The 24263-nt window shown below is 38.4% G+C and overlaps 1 protein-coding gene across 1 annotated transcript in view; it reads right to left on the minus strand.

Moving 5' to 3' along the window:
- GMDS (GDP-mannose 4,6-dehydratase) overlaps positions 1 to 24263 on the minus strand; it is a gene marked incomplete at its 5' end in the record, with an annotated part of 359819 nt that overhangs the window by 209359 nt on the left and 126197 nt on the right. The window contains one exon of the mRNA XM_026841380.1: positions 21016 to 21143. Within this exon, the coding sequence (XP_026697181.1) occupies positions 21016 to 21143 (128 nt within the window). The remainder of the gene's footprint in view (positions 1 to 21015; positions 21144 to 24263) is intronic.

The raw sequence follows: 24263 nt of genomic DNA on the forward strand, positions 1-24263 counted from the left end.
CCCCCCCCCCCTTCACATTTAAAATGCTCTGTCTTTTCTTTAGGACAGAAACATTCAAGGGCTGTGGAGTAACCTCATTTCTACAGCTTTTAACACATATCATCCATATTATGGAATTCTGATGTTAGAAATATGAACAATCAACCAAAAGACCTCAGTTAACTTGATCTGAAGCAGGAACGTGTGTTGTTTTTTTTTCTTTCTTCCCCCTGGCTAATGATGAATTATTATATTAAAAATATATATTCCAACTTCAAAGAAAAGCTAGGTTGTTATAAAATGCAGGCTTTCAGAATTAAGTTTGAAAAGATTTGACCTTTTGCACACAAAACCTAACACCTACATGAATGAAGTACTGTAGTAAGTGATGATATATGATGGATCATTTAAAATGTGTGTATGGAACCACGCACATTTTTTAAGGCAAGGGCAGATGGTGGTTACAGCACATCCAACATTTTCCAATTACTTTGTTTTTTCAAAATATATCCAGCCCATAAAAATATTAGCAGAATCCTTGTATATTCATAGAAGTAATACTTCTCAAATATAAAAACTTTAAAATATATTTAAGTTCAAATTTAAGTTCAAAAAATATCTTTAGACAATCCCCTTCTCCCTCTCTTCCACAGTTTAATAGGTTGCAAAGGAAGACAAAATTATGAGGTGTTAGACCTACAGTTTTATCTTAACATGTTAACTAGAAATCTACTCCGTCTTCTTAAATATGAGATAGGAACCAAGTACAAAGGGCTGATCCAGCCTGATCTGCTTTGAGGAGGCTGGTCAGATGCAGGGCTTTGGTTTTGTCCAAACTCCAACAAAAAGGTAAGTAATTTAAGACTGAAGATAACATGAAATCTACCTGCACAAAGAGATTAACAGCAAAATGGGGAAAATAAACACAACACTCTTAAAACTTTTATATAATGAAATTAATATTTCTTCCAATCTTTACCCAGTTAAATAAAATTCTAGGGCGAGATTTCAGCAAAACATACATTGGGCTGACAATGGAGCACAAACATTTTCAAAACAAAAGTCAAATAAGAAATATGTTGGAATTGGACCCCAGTGTGAAGGGAAACAAAAGTTCACAAACACAGCTCCCTTCCAAGTTAGGCTGTAAACCAGGAACACATGGAGAGAAGAAAAGGCTGTTTGTATTGTTCCAGGAAACTGGACCAAGGATTATTCCATAATTGCATTAAGCAAATACAGTATAATATCTTACATAGTGAAAAGTTCAGAGACATCACAGGCTAAGTGACTGACTGATCACAATACACTGAAGTCCTGTAAGCCATTCATTCCTTAATTACTACAGCTATAAGCATTTTACACCAGTATTGTTGTGCTCTACAGCAAGGAAATAAGGAAATACTATTCTGAGACATTTTCACTTAAAGTACAATTTTTTAATATGTTCATTTTTAATGTAAGGTCCCCTTGTGCCTACACTGAGGATGCTCATGAATTGAGTTGTACACAATAAAGTTCTAAAGCAAAGATAAAAAATAGTCTTTAAAAACTGTTATTGAACTGAAGGAGCTGAGACTCACACTGTTCTTTCAAGATGAATTATGTTAATTTCCACACTGTAAGCATTACTTACACCTTCAAAAAATCACATTATTATTATCCTTACTGAGAAGAAAACTCAGCCAATGCCCATCCATGGGTTTTCAAGTCAACAGGAACTGCTAGACACACTCTAAAGAGAGACTAAGGAGAATTTGTTCCTGCTTCCAGCACTGCAAAATACTTCCTCGGTGACTATAACAGAAGACAAGCCAGTAATGCATCTCCCAAGAAGTCTGGCCTGTGTATACCCAGGACAAGTTCTGCCACCATGCCTTTACACAGACCTAACTGCCTCCAGGCTGTGAAGGGACAAAGTACTGTACTACTATAATTATGTTGATTTAAGTGAGGCAGATCTCTAGAGTAGATACAGCTTGACCTAAAGCTCCAGTTGCTTTCAGAGACCCACCATGAAGACAAACCTGCTGCACAGTACACACAACTTCCTTGTCTGCCCGTCTCACAGGGACACACTGCCCAGGATAATAAGCTTTCTACTATCCAAAAAGGATACCGAAAGAAGACCACCTATAGGTTAATGGTTCTGCATCCACCTTACCCTAGAGAGCCATCGTAAATTAGCATAGTACTATTGTTTTGAATAGGATCCACTGACTTGCATCAGCTGAATAGCCAATTCTCTAAGGAAGGAAGGAAAGATTTGTTTGCAAAAGTGCTAAGGACATATCACCCAGCATCCCTGACAGCCAGGACACACTCCTTGTGCTGTTCATCTGGGCCTAGCTTTGAGAGGTTCAAGATTCAGCATTATTTCCCACATTAGAAAGCTGTTGTCTTATCTTCTGTACCACTCATCTCTCTTTGGTTCTGCAAGTATGAAATAAAGAACATCACTGGCTGGCTCCCAAAGGGGTTTCAGCCTTCCCAGCAGGAAGGACAGTGACTCCGATGAGAGGGCCCCTTTTACAGGGAGGGCGAAAATGGGAAAAAGGGGGATGGGGTCTTAGAAGAATGGACAGGGATGGTAAGGACCACCCAGGAGATAAAGAAAACATGGGTTGAGGGGAAAGCTGGGGAAGCTCCTGAGCATGTACAGTAGCTAATTGTCAAATTTTAACCACTTAGCCTTTTAATTTTTTTTTTTTCTTTCCTTTACACACACACACACACAGAGCAAAGGCACAGTTCACATTCAGAAGTAACAGCCTGCAAAGGCATTTAACTAAAGCAGATTTTTAAATTTAGCACAGCCTTCTCAGTGTTTTCTAATCCTGGCTCAAAGACTGAACTTTGTTAAAATTTGTTACAAACAAAAATGTTAAGAAGTTCCCAGACTTTGATGGGCTTTGCTAAATTTAAACCCATGGTGAAATTTTTATAGGAAATTACAGACTGAAAACGATATAGCCATAAGGACAGACCACAGCGGAGCTTCTTGTATGTGCTTCTCTCTTGCAGAACTCTGCAGTATTGGTGTCACAACACCCAGTTCCCTGTGCAAGCAGCAAGTTTCTCTTCTCTGGTGCTCTCTGATCCAGGCCTTGCCCTGCACAGTAATGAATTCCCAAATGTGCCTCTACAGCAGCCCCCGAGAGGAGAGGGGTGCTGGAGAGCTGGGGCCAGGCCGGCTACCTGAAAGCCACCTATTGTTCATAGAGGCAAGTGGCCCTGCAAGGCACTCCGTCTCCAGAAGGAACACTTGCATGGGGTTTCTCTCCACTGCCCAGTATTCTGGGGCACAGAAACACTGTAATTTGGTGTTAATTGGGTCAACCTCCTATTTAATTAAAACGAAACTCCAGACTCTTCCCGTTCTACCTCCACTTACATTTTATGATTATTTAGCTAAAACAAATGTACTCTGGTGGTGGTTCCTTCCCTTCACTGCACAAGTGCTTCACAAGAAGTCTCCTTGCACTGAAGGCACACTGTCAGGGCTTAGTCTACCCATGGGTTCAGGGGCTCCATTTCAGTTCAGGTCCAGACACTCAAGTCTTGCCTGAACTGTGCTGTAGGCATACCTTGGCCTCGTTCTGTCCTCTGCTGTCCTGGCTCACTCACTGGCTCTCCTGGATGGTCTCCAGCCCCTTCTCTTGCTCATGACTGGACTCCCTGGATGGACTCCAGACCTGACTCATCAACTCACTGTGGCTGGAGCTGTTGATGGGATCTTGTTACCAGCACCCAGCTCTGCCCACCCATCTCAGACGATGCAGGACTGTGCCCTGGTTGGTGAAGGCACTGCCTGTGCTGGGGTCACTGTCAGTGCACAGCCTGTCCCCCTCAAGGTGCAGCCCTGCTCCTGCTGCTCCCTGACACTAACAACCAGTGGAATGTATCAAGGACCTTCTCCTCAGCACTTTCTGGTATCAGACAAGCTTCTGGTTAAGAGTGCTGCATTGTTTACCCTTAGCACCTCTAACTAGTGGCAATAATACCAGCAGTAGAAGTGAGATCCATGGATGGTCTGCCATCTAGAATTGGTATGGTGAACACATCAAACACATGAAGCAACATTCATCTGGGAGCATGGAAGAGACCAGAATTAAAAAGGAACCGCTATTGGAAGAAGTAGGGTATGAGGATGACAGTGTAGGTGAAATCTGATGAAGAAAATGGAGAGCATCTCAAAATCAAGACTGCGGAAAACAGAAAGGGGCTGCACCAAAAGACTTGAAGGTGGCTAGTGTAATAATGGGGGCTCCTTTAGAGACAGGACCATGCATGAGGCAAACTAACATAAGGTGTCCTTTGGTGAGCTATGGAAGAGTGTGTACATAACAAGCATTGCAAGTTTCTCTGAGGCACAATGACTTTGCAGAGGCAAGGTAACAGGTTCACTGGGTTTCTCCTCACTGTTCAAGAGGAGGTACTGCTGAAGAGCAAAACCTGTTACTCACTAGCCATCTGACATATGTGTTACAGCCACGGCTCATCACAGTTCTGCTTTGCCAAGGTGGTACAAATGTGCCATCTACCACGTGCAACAAGGACAAGTCACAGAGGCAGCAGGACTTGTGAAGCCTCTCACTGAACTTTCCTCAAACCTGGCTTTCATCAGACCTTCTTGGGGACTTAACAAAGACCTGTTATACTCTTGGCTCACATTCTGCAGAAATAAGACCTTAATCAACTCCTCTTGTTCAGCTCCTTATCTCACTCCTTTCTGTCTGCTTTGCAAGGTGCCACTCATTTATTCTGGGCAGAGGAGCAACTAGAAAGGATGCCATGTCTCTAAGAAGATATATAAATAAATGAATACACAAGTCTATACACATATATGCATAGGAACATCTCATGCCTAGGAATATCCAGAGCACCACAACTGACTGCTATGTAAGTAGTGGCTCACTACACATCTGTCACTACGCCAGACTGAAAAGCATAAGGCAGCCCTGCACTGCTTGGCGGATCTCTCCCAACATCCCAGAACCACTTGTCCAGGTCTTGGAAATTTTAACACTGCACCACATCAGAGCATGTATGCATACTTATTACTTACATGCAACAAATTCAAAGAAACTGAAACCAACGATGACAATAAATGTTGGATTAATCTTATTCAGATAAATTATTGAATTTCAATATAATCAGGTTTTTTTTTCCCTAATAAATTGTAGTTCTATGCTTGCCAAAGAGAGTCAGTGTAGCCATGTAACATGTCCCACAACTGTGCTGAAACACTCTTTCAGTGCCCCTCACTTTTTTAAAAGGGATCATTCCATGCACACTGTTCAATTAAACCACTGCATCCCTGGAACTGGAGTTTTACAAAGGCCATAATGCAAGCAGCATGCAATTTAAGTGGATTTTTCATATTTATATTAAAATATACTGAATTTAGATCCGTGCACATTTCCGTATGTGTCCCTATCAGAGCCTCAGGAATCTTCAGCTAAACTATTTTAGTCAAGATGACTTTCAGGAATTTAATGTAAAACAGGCACCAAGCAAACTCAGTCACTGGGCATGCCACATATATATTTTTTTTGACCATAAAAAGTGCAAAAGTTCACTTGCTGTGTTAGTTTTATCCCACTCCAGATTAATATTGAACATTTTAACAATTATGTTCTCTGCTGCTGTTAGAAATATATACATGCATGCTTTGTATTTTTTCAGAGGTGATCTAGCATAGAGCTCATCTTGTTTTCCACCAACATAGATTCTATGAAATCATGCTTGATTCAGTTTACTTCTTTCTTCCCCTCCCTTCCCTTCTTCCCTTTTCTTCAGCCTTGTCCTCCTCCATGTTCTTGGGTGGGCAGATTCATGGGGAGACTTGTTTTTTAGTATAGCCACCACCAGGCAGTTTGCTACTCTCCTGAAGCACATCTGGGCTTTATATCAGGCCTTTAATTAATCCTCAGTGAAAGCCAAGCTATGACATTTTCACTGGGCAGGCTCCAGTTTTGGACAGGTCTTGATTTATTGCGACTGAGTCTCAACCTACTTTGATTTATTTCAGCTTTGGGGAGGAGGGCAAGCACTAAACAGAAAAAGCACTGTTGGATGCAGAACATGTGATGCACGTAAAGGACCTCCAGAGTACTGTGGCCCAAATGACAAACAGTTCAGATAATTTGCAATAAAAATAAAATAAAAAAAGTCCAAGTGATGAAAAGACTTCGGTGAAAGAAATCACTTAAAACAACAACAATCACCACTACCAAGAAAAGCAACAACAGACAATAAAAAGCTTAGTGAACTAGGATCAAACTATTTGGCAGAAAGTGCCAACGAAGGAAGCCCATGCCTTATCTCTAAGTAAACAATAAATCCCTGGTCACTCATTAGTGTTAATCATCCCTCTCATCTGCATTCAGCTAAATACAGAGAGGCAGAACCAATGCTTTCCTGATGAGTTGCTTTCAAAGAAAAGGATGTTCTGCTATTGTCTGCCAACTCTCCTTGGGTGGATGTCCTTTTGCAGGTCTCCCTCTCTAACCGTACCATGCATGGCCTGCAATGTGCCAAGTCTTCTGGACAGTGACAACAAAGGCAACCAGAGCCAAACTGTTCATCTAAATAAAGCAACAAACATCACAACAGTAGGAGCCACGGAATAACAAATCTGATCTGCTCGAGGTATAAACCTTTACTGTTTCTATGGGCAGACTTACTCTCTTAATTAGGCCCTTTCCTTGTTCTGTTTTAATTCAAATTCTGTTGGATAGATGACTCAGCAAGTTTATTCTGAATACTACTGTAGCTACCTGCAATTAATTCCTGTTGTGTACACACAAAGAAACTCAATATATCGAAAATTGTAATGAATACAAGTAATTTTATTGATTTCCTTTAAGTATTTTTGTTAAACATTCAAATACTCTGATTTCTCCTTCCCTCATATTTACTTTTCATCAACTGAAATTCAGGTTTTGTTGTTGTTTTTTTTTCCCCCCTCTAACTATGGGAACTAGAGGATTTATGGCTCTATCAATAGAGAAGAAAGAGTGAAGCTCCAGCAAACGAAAAGCAGAAGACTTATAGTCTAATCAAACTGGCACTTTTTTATTTGTTGACGCCTATCAGGGTCTAGAGTCTAGTGAACCTCTACCAGAAAAGATGTTTTTGTTAAAGACTCGGTACCTGCTGCTATTAAAATTTCAGTAACATCTCAGATGCTACTTCAACAGTCCCCACACAAAGCCTTGGCAGGACAAACCTTTGCACTCCTGTAACACAGGACAGAAGGACCAGCAACCCATACATGCACATGCAGGCTTGCTCTAAGGCATCTCTAAGTGTTATAAAGCAGAAGAGGACATAAATCAGGTGTGAAAAGATTACGTGGGTCATCTTTAAAAACATTAAAACTGAATGATCAAAGACATTAGTAAAAAGACATCTACATGTTGATTTTTAAGTTTCAGGGTGAAAGCTGGAAGAAAGGTCTACCATACTTGATTGATCAGATGCCTGTGTGAGTTAAGGCCACAGTCCAGCTGTGCTCTTTGCCACCAAGCAGGTAAGCAGTAGGATTCAAATAACAATCTAGCTTAAAATGACTTGGGTCTTCTGCTAATTGAGAAGCAAGTACATGGGTGTTCTCAGTCTAATCTGTGTCACATTGACTAATTCTATCATCCGTAAAAAAGATAAGTTTATTTTAGCAGTGGTAGGCTAGTATGCCTATTTGTGCTGGTAGGCTACAAGAGGGAACCTGTGTTTGTTGTCTTGTCCCCTAACAAGCTAGCTCTCTGTGCCCAATAAAAAATTACTAATTCTGCAGAAATAAGAATTACAGTCAGTCCTTTTTAGTTTCAGAAGTAGAAGTCTAATTAGTAAGGACGATTCTCAAATCAAACTGTTCTACCAAACACATCCTTCCTTCATCTCTTCACTCTGTAAGAAAATCATCATCTAATGTAAATGTTTGCTGTTTTCTATGCATATTTTTGTTTGGTGTCCCACTCGGGTTGGAGAATTTCGGGCTCTTTTCACAGGCAGAATCAAGCACAGCGGCAGCTGGTGATTCATTTTGGCCCAGGAGCAGGTGGTGAGAACACAGCACTCCCCTATCAACTAGGGTCTTAATCCTCATCTTGTATTGCCCCCACGTTCCCTCATATGAAGATGCAGCATATCACCATCAGCTGTGCTCCTTCTAAGTATAAATTTGCTTTTCTCTACCGGACAGTGCTCTTTCTAGCTGCTGCAGAGCTAGTTCTGGGTGGGATTCCAAATGCTAGCATTCATCCTGAGCCTGAACACCGCTTTATTCTTATTTACAGGGAGTTTTATTTTCTAGCTTTTATCTGCCTTTGTGAAATATAAAAGTTTGTGTGATTTTCTCCCTCCAAGAAGGTGTAATAACAGTGTAAGCTCCAGCAGTGCTTTCTAATAGCAAGAGACAGAATTTACAGTCACAAGTTAGTAGGCTGTTTCAGTGAAAGAGACTTTATATGAACCAGTGTCCCAGTGAAATCCCATATCTAGGCAAAAAGGATAACTTTCAGATACTACTAATAAAGCAATCAGCTTAGTTAGGAGTCAACTGTTTTACAAGCAACTCCAGAATATAAACAACTATTCAAGACATTGTTAAGACAGTGCTTTCAGAATCTGGATTTTTCTTCCCCATAACTTGGAACATTTGTAACACATTGTATTTAAATGATCAGACTGCAACAAATCAGTGCAACTAAATGCTTCCATCAGCATGTGATCACATTACACCATTTGTTTACAAACCTCATGTGAATAAATTAAACCAAGGGAACTCAGGCTTTTTTTTTTTCTTTAAGCATAGTGTATTTTAAAGGTAAATGTCAATTGCGCATGATTCTTCTATTATTTAATGCTATTTTCTGTAATCACTCTAAAATGAATACGGTAACAAAGATGATTAATTTACTCTCACTTTGGGTGGACTTTCTACCGAAACTTGTTCTTTTGCCAGCTACACTTTTACACATTTGCCTATTGGTTTTACGTTGCCCTTCTTTAGATGTGACCTTATGAAAACCAGCAACAAAAAAGCCTTCTATGAGGAAAGTCTAATTACTTAATTACAAGGAGTGAGCAGTTGTGCACCAATTTCATCATTCTGTCATACTTGAGGCTGAAAACTGGCACAGAGTGGGCCGGGTGAAAACTCTTTATTACAGTTCCTGTTTATATTGGTAACATGTTAAATGGAATTTTAATGTCTCCTGAGGTCAATTTTAGAGCCAAATTGTGGCTGTCCCTATCACAGGTGTACAGAGTAACTGTGCAGGCACAGAGCCTCTTTCTCTTCTGCTGGCCTCTGCCTCCCCATGCATAAATGCAAGACGCAATGGATGAAGTCAAGTTCCACTGAAGTCAATAACTGTATTATTAGAACAAGAGTTATCTCCAAACCTATTCCTGCTGTTGGTTTGCAACACGCTTGGATCTCAGGCTTGTCAGCAGGACAGGGAAGGAATGCACAGCCCTGCAGTCCTCTTGGGGCTTGTGCACTTCACACATGTGCTCTCACCCTTTATTGCTATCTGGACCAGAGTATTTTCTAAAATGTTTTCTTAGCCCCCATATTTGTAAGACTCCATTAAAATGCTCTTCATTATATGAAATGTTACGTTAAGAATTTGCACAAACCTCCAACCAACACCAGTTCTAAATTATTACTTACCTGCTCTTGAATGACTTCAAAAAGAAAAAAAATGACATTGTCCTAGAGATGAGACACCAGAGAGTACAGTTAGCCTGGAAAAGCTCCTTTGAAGGAAAGCTCCTTCATGCTCCACCTTGGCACTCCTGGACAGCAGAGCACAGCTGGGCCCTGCTCCACAGCAGGCTCCTCCTTGCAAACCAGTATTATTTCTTCTACCAGTTACTACTCATTCAGAAAGCCACATTCCAGTGGCACATGCCATGGTTATGGCACAGGAGTCACTGGAAAAGGTTTACTAGGTATCATGGGCTGAAATAAACCATCAAATAAACATATACATGGAACATGCACAAATAGGAGCAGTGGTGATTCCCTGGCTGCAGCCTGAATGTGAAACTTAAAATACAACCTCCTCTCAGCACAGGGATTCAAGGGCAAGGCTGCTGGCAGTCAGGAGATGGTGGTGGTAAGAGGCACAGTACCCAGCAGCAGCCAAGCGTCTCTTGGGCTTTCCCTTGTCAGGAGACAGACCTATTATGTGTCGGTCTGCCATACAGCCTACAGACAATCCTATCTCATGCCTCTTGACACCTTTCCAATAACCTGAGATCCACTTGTAATGTGGCAGATGAACAGCTTTAAACTGGCAGGTTTTTTAATATCTATCTACCTTGGATATCTGTAATAATACCGGCAATAAAATGAAAACAGTATACCTAAAATAATTTTCCTTTGTCAATTATTTCCCCTTTAAAATGAATATGATATATTAAAAACCTGATGCTTGTTGAATTTAAAACACCTCAGAGGAAGAGAGAAATTCCCACCAGATATGGAAAAGCAGGGTTTGTCTGGAAATAAATGCAGCATAATAAATTAATGGTGAGGGGGAAAATATGCCCGTATTGAGTAAGGAAAAAATACTGCATTAGCAACACAAAGCATTTTTTCTTGTAAAATAAGGCACAAAGCAGCAAGATTGTATGATTTGTACCAACTTTACATTATGTCAAAAGTAACATGTGTGCCTGGTATTATAGCATTAGGGTTGCCTTGATAAACTGTTACTGTGTAGAGTAACATCTCACTTGATAGAGGTTAAAGCAGAAGTAGGAGTTAATGCTCTACTAATGCAATTTACTGCTCCTTAAAGAAATCTAGAAAGTGCACTTGGAAGAAAGAAAACCTCTTGATATTAAAAAAAAAAAAATCAAACCCATTCACAGATCAAGATATAATAATGCACAACTTGCACTAGAAATATCAGCTTCGAAAAAGTACAAAGCTTGTTATTAAGAGCAAAGTTAGTGAGTAGAGAGTAAGCATGTTTTCATAACAGTCCCTGTTCTTTTAATAGAAGAAGAACATGAATGTAAGTAACACTAGCACAATGAGAAGTTGGCTCAACAGCCAACATTTATGGACCCAGCAGTTCAGGCAACGGCTCACAGCGGGCTCTCCTAGCTGGAAGTCATGGTTCTCTGAGGTTTCAAATGGTTGAGTTTGCCTTGCTTTTCTCATGCCATTGATCAAGAGAGATGAGTCTACACAAAATCTGCCTAGACTGCATTCAACTCTACAAAAAACCCCTCATAATTTGTCCCTGCAGACAGGCAACATTTCATATGAATAGCTAGGGATCCCCTAATCTTGCTCCCTCAGATTCAGTACCATAGATCCTTTAATCCCACTGCTCAAGAGAAAACATAGAAAGCAGATACATGGGACTACTCACTTAAGAAATACCACCAAAATCCTTATTTCACTAGAAGCAATGAAGTGGCCACCAAAGTTGCCATCACCACCAGTTGCCCTGTGCATCAGCAGGGCATGTGGGGAAGGACAGCTGCTGGGCTCCCCTGCCCGGGGGGGGTTTGAGGGAACCACCAGCTGTTTTGCACAGCCCTCATGTGAGCTGCAGGCATGGGGTGATGTCATGCACCCAGTTTACTTCATTCTCCTCTTCCACAGCTGTAGGCAAATCCACCCCAGCCACACTGCTGAGCCAAGTGGGGATGGGGGATAAGAAAACACCAATGTCGCTCACCTACCTTGCAATGTTATGCTTCTCATACTCCTGAGGAAACAAAGAATTGCTCTTGTTGCAGAAATCACATGGATTTTGAGAGGAAGAGAGAGAGAAGTCAAGCATATGACAGCAATAAGCTTTCTTCACATACTTAACCTGGTAACCAAGTCAACCATCCCCAGGGGAAGCTCAATGTCAGCCAAAGAAGGCCAACTGGAAAGTTCAGCTGCTCTATCTTTGGACCATTAATGTTCGTTGTTAGGTCAAGGCTTCATCCAAAAACACCTACAGCTAAAATTCAAGTATTTCTGCTAAAACTAAAAGTGGCATATTAAGTGCACCCTGTGGGTTTGGGGAATGTTTCTCACTCAAACAAACGAAAAAAATCGTATTTTTTTTCAATACCCAGATCAGGAAAGAACAGTCACTCTGCTGATAACCAGTATTCTTAATAATGCACAGAATATTAACAGCTAGAGTACAATAAATGTGAGCCCTGACATTTTAATTTATCCTCTGAAATATTTCTTCTTTCAGTGGAATGATCTGAAATTGTTGGAGGCCTAAAAATCTTTGGTTCTGGGAATGCACTGCCCATGATATTTTACTGGCTTCATTTCAAATGAAAACAATTACTGTATAGTGAGGATGTTACCACACAGACATAACAACACCATTAACTGTTTTTTACTTCCAGCGAAATTGAACCATTATGGGGTTTTAAAAATGCCCTCATTAAATTTTAACGATTTGTTTTAAGGGATTTTTTCCCCTTATTAAAATTAAAACCAACTATGCTATATAGCTTTCTCAGAATGTGGTACATTACTCTAAGATTCAAATAAATCTGTAAATCATAGATTAGTTAATAAAGAGAAAATATCTGGGTTATTACAGGTGGGGCTGGTAGCAGTACCTGTTATTAATGTTGCCTGACATTTACCAATAAAAGAGGCTGCTTCCCGTTCTTTAAAATGTTGCCAAATACCATCTGACTGAATAAAAAGCTTCTGAGTTCAAAGTTAGACACACCTTGTTGTTGGGATTTTCCTTTCTTTCTCCCCACCCCCATGACAGAAAAAAAAAGCAAAGAAAGGAAGGAAAAATGTCATTTGAAGTGATTCAGCCAATTTAAGAATACATTTCGCTCGTATTAACTACCCCATAAACCTCAGTATTTTTTTTTTCCATGAACTCAGGGTTTCCTAGTTGTACAGTGAGTATTTGAAATTTTGCATGCAGAAGGCTCGAGAATATCTGTGAGAATATCTCCATCAAATTTGCCCTGAACTTGACCAATTCATAAGCTTTGTGTGGACTAAAATAGAAAAAAAAAAAAAAATAAAAAAAATCGCAGTTTACATACACTCACTCAGGAGGGACTTGTGAGTCCTTTGCTATTAAATTCTGTGAAGATTCACTTTATGGTGAACACGCTCCATCCCGCGATGGGGCAGTGGTTTTCCTCCAGGCGCAGCTGCAGCCTCGAGCAAGCTGTCTGGTGTCTTTGCTCCCTGGGTCCGGGCAATCCCATCTCCCTGGTGAGATTCATCTCTTTCCCACAGTCTCATCTGCAGTTGCCCCAATTAAAACCACCACAAGACTGACTGGAAGGTGGAACAGACCTTTTTTTTAAAAAGTCTGGTTTGTTTTCACCCTGGGGTTATATTGCCACCTGCTAACAAGTAAACATTGTCCTGCAGCATGCACTGATGTGGACTGCAATGATGGTATAAAAACTGCATTATATAGTCTCTCTGATGGCATCCATATATTTTCTTCTGATCCTATCACAAGTATAAGTATAGCTCCTAAACATGGACCCTGTCATAATTTTAATTGTTTTTCCACACACTGCCAGACAGAGCAGATAACTAAAATCATAGGAACACAGCATGCATTTAAAGTTACTTCTGAAAAGTGCCTTAATGTGGTATTCTACAAGAACACCATGCTGCAAAGACAGAATTTGTCAGGAGGACTCCTGTACTTGTGTTATTTGAAGAGACACTTCATTCAAACTACAATGGCATAATAGGTCAGTCTCAGAACTATGACAACAATACATAATTTATCAATCTGGAAACCTTATACTTGAAAGAAGCCTTAGTCTAACCTTTCCATCACTCCAATTGAATTGTAAGACCACCACTGTAACAAGACCACTTAGAAAACCACTGGGGTGGCCTTGATAATAATACACATATCATTGTTGAGGCACAGGAAACTAAACCAGATGGTTTTGCTGAGGAAAGCACTTTTTTGGCTTTGTAAAGCCTAAAAACACTAATAGGTCAAACACAGAAGTGGTGAAAAAGAAAGCTAAGGAAAATTTATGTAAATAAGAAAAAAAAAATCTTTTAACAATTATATTCCCCTCACATAAAAAATGGCTGCAAGAAAATAAAAAGGGGGAAATGGTGCTGTAGTTCTGAAATAGATCAGGATACTTTCCTGAAAGGAAAAGGTCTAACAGCAACACTTACAGTAGGCATTGCTGCTGCAAATCAATACCATATGATGTGCATTAGACAGAACACCTACATATTGTAATTAAAACCTCTTTCTTTCCTCATTTTTATGTTTTAAATATGGACACCATTCATGTCTATTGAAATAAATGACTGACTTCCTTGTTTAATCTCTTCCTAGCGATCATATCAAATGTAAAGAGAAAATAGCACACATATGCACCTCTTAAAATACATGAAATTGAAAATAATTTCCATAGAATCATCCATGCACAAACAGAAACATACATTCACATACACACACACAGAGAAACATACATTCACATACACACATACATACAGGGGGTGTATGTGTATATACAAGCACATATGTATAAAACACGTCTGAATTTTCTCAGTTATGCTGTTATTTAGAATTACATTTCAGCATTGAATCGTTCATAATTCATTAATTATTCAGCATTTCAAAACCCATGAAGAACTTGGTTTTATTTTGTTTTTCTTTAATGCAGACATCATCTACATGAGTAAAATGAAGATGATAGTGTGTTAATCTGCTGAGAATTGGAACTATTTCTAATAGTCAGGAAGTCTAATCCAGACTACACACACTGAAAGAAATTTATTATAAGCTTTTTTATTGTGTAGCCTTATTTACCAAAATGTAAGCTTTTATTTTGCATTGAAAAGGAAAACTTTTACTCTCGCAGCTCTTCTAAAACATGTACTTTCTTCATGAGAAAGGGTCTGCCCATATTTTCAAAATTTGAAAGATGTTTGAGAATTATATCTACATTTTGCTGGCATCTATGCTCTAGCTGAAATAAAACATAATAATTTAAATATTAACTTTTTCTCTGCTTGCATGGGACAATGGAGAAGAAATATACACTGAGGAGAGCTTCACTATATGCTTATCATTTGTGACAGTTCATTTTGGTACTGCTCACAAATAGCCTTGGAGAAAATATTCAAAGTCTTCTGTCCAACTCCCAAGTTCTTAACTAAACCCAGTGAGTAACTAAAACCAGAGTTTCTGAAGCCAGAAGTCAAGTGGGACCATAGGCACCTTACTAAGCTCAGGGAGCCTGATGGAGCCTACCTGGATAGCATTAAAGAGAAAGTAATAACAAATGGGTCTTAATTTGATTCTGCATGACAGACATGCCAAGGAGATGCCTGTTTTGTGGCCAGTGATGCCATCTACCACCTCATATCAAGAGCTGAACTCTTTTGTAGGGTAGGAACATTTCAGTTGAGGTACAATGTGTGCAAATCATTTACTAAAACAATGGCATCATGAATTGACTCTGGCAATCCATCTATCTATGTCTTTTCCCTATAGTCTCAACCAGAGGGAAGACAATCTTCTTTACTTCTTGGACCTGCCGTTCTAGCACCCTCACTGTGTCATGAAGAACCGGCTCTAATGGAAACATCACTGCCTGTGAGTCAGTGCTGGGCGAACTTTGCAAAGCAATTTGGCATCTTTCATTTGAGACCAGTTATCTGTGCTGTGGCAACTTAAATTGGCTGTACTGTATCCTGAGAACTGGGTCATTAATTGCATGGATGATTGAACATACTATCATGGTGAAATGTGACTTCCTTTATTGTGGACACACTATACCTCCACATGTCCAAAGTATTTACGTGAGGATATCAAAGAATATTCTGCCCAATATTCCTTTGGGAAGATGTTGCTTTCTCAAAAAGCTTTTCTGCATGAGGCTTAATTCTACACCTTATGAAAAGGACAACTGATTTTTCAACTATTAGAAAGAAACTAAGGTGGAATAGTCATTGTCTGTGTCACGCTCCTAGAAAAGATACTGCTTCAGCAAGTACCTGTCAAGAGTTTTATGAATGTTCAGTAGTTGTTCCAAAGCAGCAGAGTCTATCAAACTTTTCTCCTAAAGGTTCATACAAACCCTGCTGCTCTCACAATTACTTCACCTAGATGGCAGCAATAAGATAATCAGTTCCATGGATCATCGCATCAGTCACAGCAGATTGGATATAACTTTAAGATCAATTTGGCTTAATAGAGCCATTAATAATCCCATCTGAAGCAAGATGATGGAAAGTAAAAGTTCTCATTTGGAAATACACAAAATACACTTAAGCACCTGGATGGCTCAAAAAATCTTTACTGTCATACTCAAAAAAGTCCAGAACTGAGGATTTAAAATTGTTTCTTAACTTTTATTATGAGTAATTAATTCTGAGAAAAAAACCCAAGTAGTAAGAAGGGAAAAATGTTTTTCACTTCAGTCCATAACAAAGAGTAATCCTCATTTAAAAACATGCCTTTAAGTTCATGAGCCAATCTCTTAACTATATGAGGTATTGATAGTTACATATGCAGATATAACTGACTTTCCTTTTATAACCAACAATTGCCAATAAAGCAAGATTCTCACAAGCAAGTAAGTATCCTGCTGGGCTGATGAAAGGATGTGTCAGACAACTAAGGTAAAATGTTTCTCAAAGACAACAAATCCTTAACACTCCAAAACAGAACTAGAAATGCCTTGGACAACAGCCCCACTGGCTGAATCCTTTTCTTATGCACAAGAGTAAAGTTTAGTTTTAAATAATTCTGTCTGGCAAGAGTTTTTATATTTAAACGTACACACAAACATACAAGAAGGGATTTCCCACAACAGAAATGGTAACAGCTGTCTCAAAGGGTCAGTCTCTACCTATTAGAATGGTGAAGAGGAGAATCATGGATAAAAGACCAGATGATGCTGACTGGAGGTTTAAATGCAGAAGTCATCACTGTAGATTAGGTTTTACTACCTCAATTTCAACATGTGCAAAATGGTTTAAGACAATAAAAATGACTCTGCATTTTCTTGTGCATTTTAATCACAAAGTAAGTTATGAATCAGCACCAATACCAATTAAAAAAAAAAAAAAAGATGGAAATCTCTCTTTAAACAGTTTCTTGATGTGGTTGGTTGGGCTGTATAATAATTTACTATATTACTTATAAACTGTTCTTTTTTGCCTTTTTTTTCCCCCCACTGTTTAAATATAAATTAATGGAAGCTGATTGCCATACATTTAGAATATCTAATGGTCCCTGATTTCACCATGAATTTAAGCACATGCTTAATTGTAAGTATTTGACTAGAGCTTAATTGAGACCCAATTATGAGTCGTTTGTAATTATTGCTTGAAATACTGCTGGATTTCTATAAAAGACAAAAGAAAGTATTTCTGATCTGTATGAATACTTAAAGACTATTAAATCTGTTACCTTTCACTTGTTTTTTTTTACTTTTGTAAGGTATATATTGATAGGCTTTTCCACAGCATTCATCAGTGCAGTATTTCTGCTCTCTGCACAACACTGAGGTGTGGGCAGCGCAACTGCAGAAGGCAACCTGAGCATCAGTGGGCGAGATAAAGATGAAACTAAAGGAAAAGAAGAAAAAGCCTCAGCTGTTGAACTCTTAATACAAACTTGCTCTTTTCCCAGAGCCACTTTCCAGCAGGAGTATGTTCTTTACAAATAAATGTGTTTATTACATGCCCAAGAACAACACTTTAAGGTTTCAGTTGCAGGTATAACTTCATGACTTAATTTACAGTATTTAGCATGTAGGAAATTAAAAAACCAATCAACTAGTGATGGACTGATGGGCATATTTTTAATGGTCCAAGTTAAATGTTTCTGTGAATCTATATTTATTTGAAATAAGACTCTTGGGTGAGTGTCTGAGGAAACTTGTATGATGCCTTGTGTTTTATAAATAGTATAGAAATGAGTCAGATTGTTAAAGCTTGCTATTGTACTAATATCTGAAAATATCTAGCAGTTTACTAGAACTTTCTTTTAAGAAATTAAAGGTAAAAGTTACCCTCACAAAACAAAATAGCACAAAGAATATTCATATATCAATAGTGCTGATATATTATTTTTCCCTCTTCCAACTCAATGGCATTGATCATCATCTCTAATGCAATCCCATGAGACTTGTGCTGGATCACAGTAGAGTAAAAATGGAGAAAGGGGGAGTAAGAAGCAGCATCAATTTCTGCAAAAATGTTAAGAGTTACTAATACAATTTTAGGATAAAACCAATAATCCCCTCCCCCCCCCTTTTTTTTGTGTGTGTGTGGGTTTTTTTGTTTGTTTGTTTTGGTTTTTTGTTGTTGTTGTTTGTTTGTTTAGTGCTTACTTATCTCTATTTTGTTCTCATCAAACACTGAATGGAAGCCTTTCTTTCTGGTGAGTTAGACTTCCCGGTTTTCATTCACCAGCACAGTGCTGCTGTACCTGATTTTCAGTTCCTGCAGGTGGCAGTTCAAGTCCCGGCTCAAAAACGTAACCAAATACATATTCCATCTATCCTCCCCTGATAAGAACCTATGTTTAAACATCAAACTTCTGAATCACCTGCTACTAAAGCTGACCTCAAGCTACAGCTAGCACTGAGCATGCTGGCAGCCCATCCATTGGTGGACACTTACATGCTTCAGTGCAGGCACGTGCTTCCATGCTTTACTGTTTACAGAAGCATTTGCCCAAAATCACAGTGGCAGTCGGATAAATGCATCTATCTGATCAAAGCTCAGGAGTCCTGACTTCTGCTTGTGCTTTGTAACCACCAGACATTCTCCACTCCAATACATACAGGACGCAATCTCTCCATGAAGTCAACGGGAGTTGGGTCCTCAGCTTTCAGATCAGGAATTGACCCATAATGTTTTATAAAACAACAAAAGGGAATGTATTTATGGTTTTATTGTTATCCCTAATAAAGAAATGAGGAGAAAGAAAACACAGTACCTGGTCTAGTCTATACGCACATGTGTTACTTCTATTAATATCGATGGGATTTAAAAGTACATATGGAGAGGATAAGATATATCCCTATGTGTTCAGCCATATGCTTAAGGAAGCTCCCCAAATGCTTGTAAATACGATCATGCTTTCTAACATACTATGTATTTATTTGAACAACGTTAAATCTCTAAGCCCTACTTTCCAGTCCATTAAAGCCTCAAATAATTGTTTATTTCCAGTTTAAAGTTACTCTCTTTTTTAGCCATTAGAAGGCTGCCTGTAACCACATTTCCACAACATTCAGGGAATTAGAGAATTGATAATAACTCTCCCATTATCCGAAGGAATACCTCTCCAGGAAGAGAAATACTCAAGATGAACTATATTTTAGTACAGAATTATTTCCAGAACATTTTGGGACAGGCCCAAAATGTGTAGCTGAAAGGTCTGGAATGCTACTTACACAACAAACACGTGTTCATGGTGTAGACCTTGGACAACCACATTCCTCCTGGAGGCCGAAGGCCTTGAAAGCTAGTCATTCTTCTGGACAGAGTTGTTCTCATTTCCTTTTTGTTTTTAAAGGTTTGAACACAGGACAAGGGTCTGACCCACAAGGCACAAGAGGGTTATTCTGGATTTCCCTTATGGAAGAAGACATCAGAGTTCATCCCACAATTTATGATCTGGTGCAAGTTGTCTTGGAATAAGATAGATAGTATTTATGAAATATCCAATGCCTGTTAGCAAATTATGGTCATTATGTTCACGCAACGGAACATTTAATCCGCTTATATTTTACTTCCTTTCAGTGGAGCCTTACTAACTGACTTTATGAACGCTCCTGATTATAGTTTTATCCATTAAGAAAAATGATTGGGATAGTTTACTGAATTAACTGCTTCAACTAATGTTGTAGCCACAAATATAAGTCATAAAGGCATAATCATGCTGTTCGTGGTGCCCTTACCACCTTACATGCAAATGCAGCGCAGAACCAAAAGCCAACATTATTTATAGCCAGCTGCCAAAAATCACCTTCTTCACTTACTTGGTGTAACCCTTTCAATGCCAAGGAGATATGGCTGTTTACTTTTCTTAATATCACCCAGACCAAAAGTTTATATTGTGGTATTATGATTTGGGGTTTTTTTTAACTGTAAACAAGATTTGAGACCTCAGCTTTTATTTTACCTTTTAAAACTCAACGTACAATAAATATCTCAAACTAGACTTTTTTCTACTGAAATACTTCTTACTTTGTAATATAGAAAACAAAACAGACATCATCTTTTTAAACTACATCAATGAATAGTGAAGCCAAATCCGGTTTCCCACAAAGGAATTATTAAAAGACAGAAATAGTCCAGTGACCACAGGAAATTTTTAAGCACCAAAATGTGGACAAAAGTCTCCTGGGGAAAAGACAATATTTCCTACATGGTCATTCATGTCTCCTTGTAATACAATACAGGGGTATTGTTTGTTTGTCTGCTTAAGTAGATGCATAGAATAAAATTAGAAACAAATCCTGACTACGAAAACATTTCAAACACTAGATTCAGGCACATGAGTTGTAATACCTGCCATCACAACTATGTTCTGATGCTTCTTTCTAATGTAAAACCAGCTAGAGCTTTGATCATTAATATATACATAATTTTTGCCTCATAATACAGGCCACCAACCTCCAGAAGGATCTTTGACTTCAGGTCATATTGCATTTTGCTGCAATCTTAATATTGGTCATAAAATTTGTCAAAACAATAGGAAAAATACTCTAAAATAGATTCACTTTATAGTCAGGCCTGCCCCCCTCCCCCAAGGAATTTAGTCAAGAAAAGTAAACCCAAAGATTTATTTTTCTGTTCAGGTCATGCCTGGGGTAGACATTGCTGTGTTACTAAATTCCCTAGTCTGAAATCCAGAGCAAGACAAAGTTAACAGGCCTCAGTAGGCAAAACCATCTTGAGATAGCCCTCCGTGGACCATGACCTGGAAGCTGCAGCAATAAGCATTATCCCCAACACGAAGACGATTCAGAAAAAGCACGTAGCTCACGGCTTACCTCAACATAGTCCCTGGCATGGCCCCAGTCTCTCTTAGCATCCAGATTGCCCAGGCTGAAACAATCCAGCTGTCCAAGGTGAATCTTTGCTACCGATCGGCTAATTTTTCGAGTAACAAAGTTAGCCCCTGCAATAGAAATAAAAGGTAGTGTCAGCATGGTCACACTGGCAGAGAGCTGGCCACAAGAATCACCTTGTATAGCTCAGCACACGGTACTTTCAGTCTTCATTCATTCCCCTCACAACACCTAGACCCAAGCCCTCTTCTATCATTTCAGGAGGCTAAGAAGCTTCCAGTGCAAGTGTCACATTAGCTGCACTTTCACAGCAAACATCTTTCTTTGTGGGACTTCTTAAGCATTCCTAATTTGCTGCCTCAGTATTCAGTCCAGGCATAAAGCCAAAGAAAATAATTTGGAATGTCAGTTCTTAAACACAAAATGCAAAAGGTTACATAAAGAAGACAGACATCTTAGACCACCCTCAAGTTTTTTGTTGCTGTTTCTTTTTTATTTTTTAAATTTTTTTTTAAGGAATGCATATATCTAAATAAATTAGTTTATTAATTAAAAAAAAAAAGATACTATCTAAATACTGCATATTCTCTAAAGGCCTGTTACGGTTTAAAATGTTCTACTTTTCTAGTTATTCGGGATTCTTTGTCCCTCAGTTTCAGTGAGATCATGAAATTGTGATTTCAACTTTATCAGTTGAAGGCTGTTCACTATTTTATCATATTTCTGTATTTTGTTCACTGTATTGCTTTGGAATATCTGTGCACCCATTGCCGCTCCCTGTAGAGTTGCTTTAAGTAATATTTGTTTCTAGTTATTTTCATATCTTGATTTTTAGATTATGATGGCTGTGTTTCTAAAATGTGGTCAACAGTCTTCTCAAAAGCAGAGGGATTTGAATTTAGACCCAATGGCATTTGCACACTAATGGGCCAAAAAATTAAAATTACATGCCTTTTTAATAGCTATACAAAAAAAAAAATAAAATCGAGTGGTGACAGATGATACCTCATCCAAATAGAAAGTGGGAAAGTTAAGAAAATGATTGCACTAGTAAAGTGCTCTTAGCAAATTTCAGAAGTCCTAAGCAGTGTACCTTGTACATTCAATGCATATATGTATTTTTTCGTTATGGAATGCTGCTCTTGAGATATGCATCTCAATATTTTCTGTTTCCTGTCAAACAAAATGAGAGGCTGCTGCAAAATTATTAAATAATATGAAGTGTCTTTTTCAGACTACTAATTTTTCCTGCAAAGTCAAGAGCACTAACAGTACCTTTATTGTGTCATTTGATTCTGCCAAAAGTAAAAAAAAGAGCACACCTATAAGAACCATGTGGGATGAAGTATTTCAATAATTCAGACTTTACCACAGGATTAAGAGAATTTAAATTTTCTGTCAACTGCTGAACTAATTGGAATTCCAGTCATTAGCCATTTATATATATATATATCATTAGTTTGCATTTATTTTTGGAAGGATGAAAATCATATAATTTCTATATACCCTGAAGAAGTGTTCCTATATAACGGAAACTTACCAAACAGCTTGATTTATAAAATTTATGAAATATACTGGGGAATCTTTTTTATAGCAATGTTTCTCAAAAATTGGACAAATGAGCCAACTGCAGGATGAAAACCCAAGCCCTTCTTCCAGTCTGCACCCTGCAGACTCAACAGGAGAACTATGATTATCCCAAAGATAAACCAGCACAAACCACAGGACCAACACTGTGACCCTGCTATTGCCATTTCTGAAAGCAAAGTACTGTGGTTCCCCTGTTCCTGGCTGGGCAGGCTTGCAGCAGGAGTGGAGTTCTGGCTTAACAGAAAACAGTGACAGTCTTCTTAGTTTAGTCAGACTGGCACTTCTCCAAATATTGTTTTGATCTTTTACATCATCAAAGTGCTTTGAGATATTCAGATAGATTATTACTAATTAATTAAAAATAGATTCAAACTATTGCACAAACTTATTAGGATTAGCTCTGAAACTTCCTAACTTTCTGCACTGAAATAATTTCAGTTAGCATTATTATTCAGTAAATAACAGTTGAAGGAGAAGCTTTTTTTCAAGGATAAAGTATATGTCTTTATGTTCCAGACTGCAACCAAACAATAAGCAAAACTGGCCACTTTCAATGCTACATTCCCATCCGCAGTAAAAGCAGTGAGAGTTCGAGTCATCATCTGCATCAAAACAAGTTTTACTGTTAACCTACACGACTAATGAACATCAGCTTCCATTCTGCAACAACCAAAAAAAAAAAAAAAAAAAAAAGCATATTAGGTTGTGTGTGTGAGAGAGAACTTTTATCCATTAGCTTAACTTGAAAAATATGAATGATACTGCACAAGAAAAAGCAGATTTGTCTAACACAACACAGAAAATACTAGTAACTGCTCTCTTCTTGAAGAGTCACTGATAACCAAAGAGAAACAATCTTCAAAGATCTTCTCCAAGCAAAATCAGAATATACCTCAAAAGACTGGAATGAAGAATTAAAGAGCACCACAGTGAAAAATGGAAATCTTTATTTTCCAGAAATATTCCAATAAGGGTTCAACAAAATAATAGGAACCCTCTTCTTGGAAGTGCCTCATCATTAAAGCTGTGGAAGAAAACTATGCTACTGTCATACTGAGAAATATGATTGGAATTATTTTCATGCAACCAAGGACTGAATGGGACAATTCGGAAGCATTTAAATAATATGGTTCATAAATAATTTTAAAATACCAATTCTCTTCAAACTCAGTATCTTAAAATATCCCATTACACAATATGTTTGATCCCATGCCATTAAATGCACATCATAAATAGAATTTAAGCTGATGACCACTGGAGTAATACAAAACAGTTAAGGCTATGTCAGCATTTCCATTATAAATCCCTGACCTAGGGGTTTGCAATCAAACTATAAAATCTTGCTTTGGCCTGAAACTTGGCAGACATAATGTCTCTTCCCTCAGGAATGATTCTATCTAAAAGGCCTAAGCAGAGTGCTACAGATATCTTTATATAACTGAATACAAAGTACCTTTTGATACACAGAAATGGTTAGCTTCCTTCTTCCTCAGAAGGCACTGAGGACTTGCTAATGTTGAATGACAAGAGCATTTTTGTCCATAAAATGGCCAGTTAGTGCCAGCAAGAGTATCAATACAGCTGCTGGTGTGTTAAACCACTTCACCCTTTATATTGATTTTTCATTGGATCAAGATGAT

The sequence above is a fragment of the Athene cunicularia genome, assembly GCF_003259725.1.
Source record: "Athene cunicularia isolate RWA chromosome 2 unlocalized genomic scaffold, athCun1 chr2_part1, whole genome shotgun sequence".
NCBI classification, from domain to species: domain Eukaryota; kingdom Metazoa; phylum Chordata; class Aves; order Strigiformes; family Strigidae; genus Athene; species Athene cunicularia.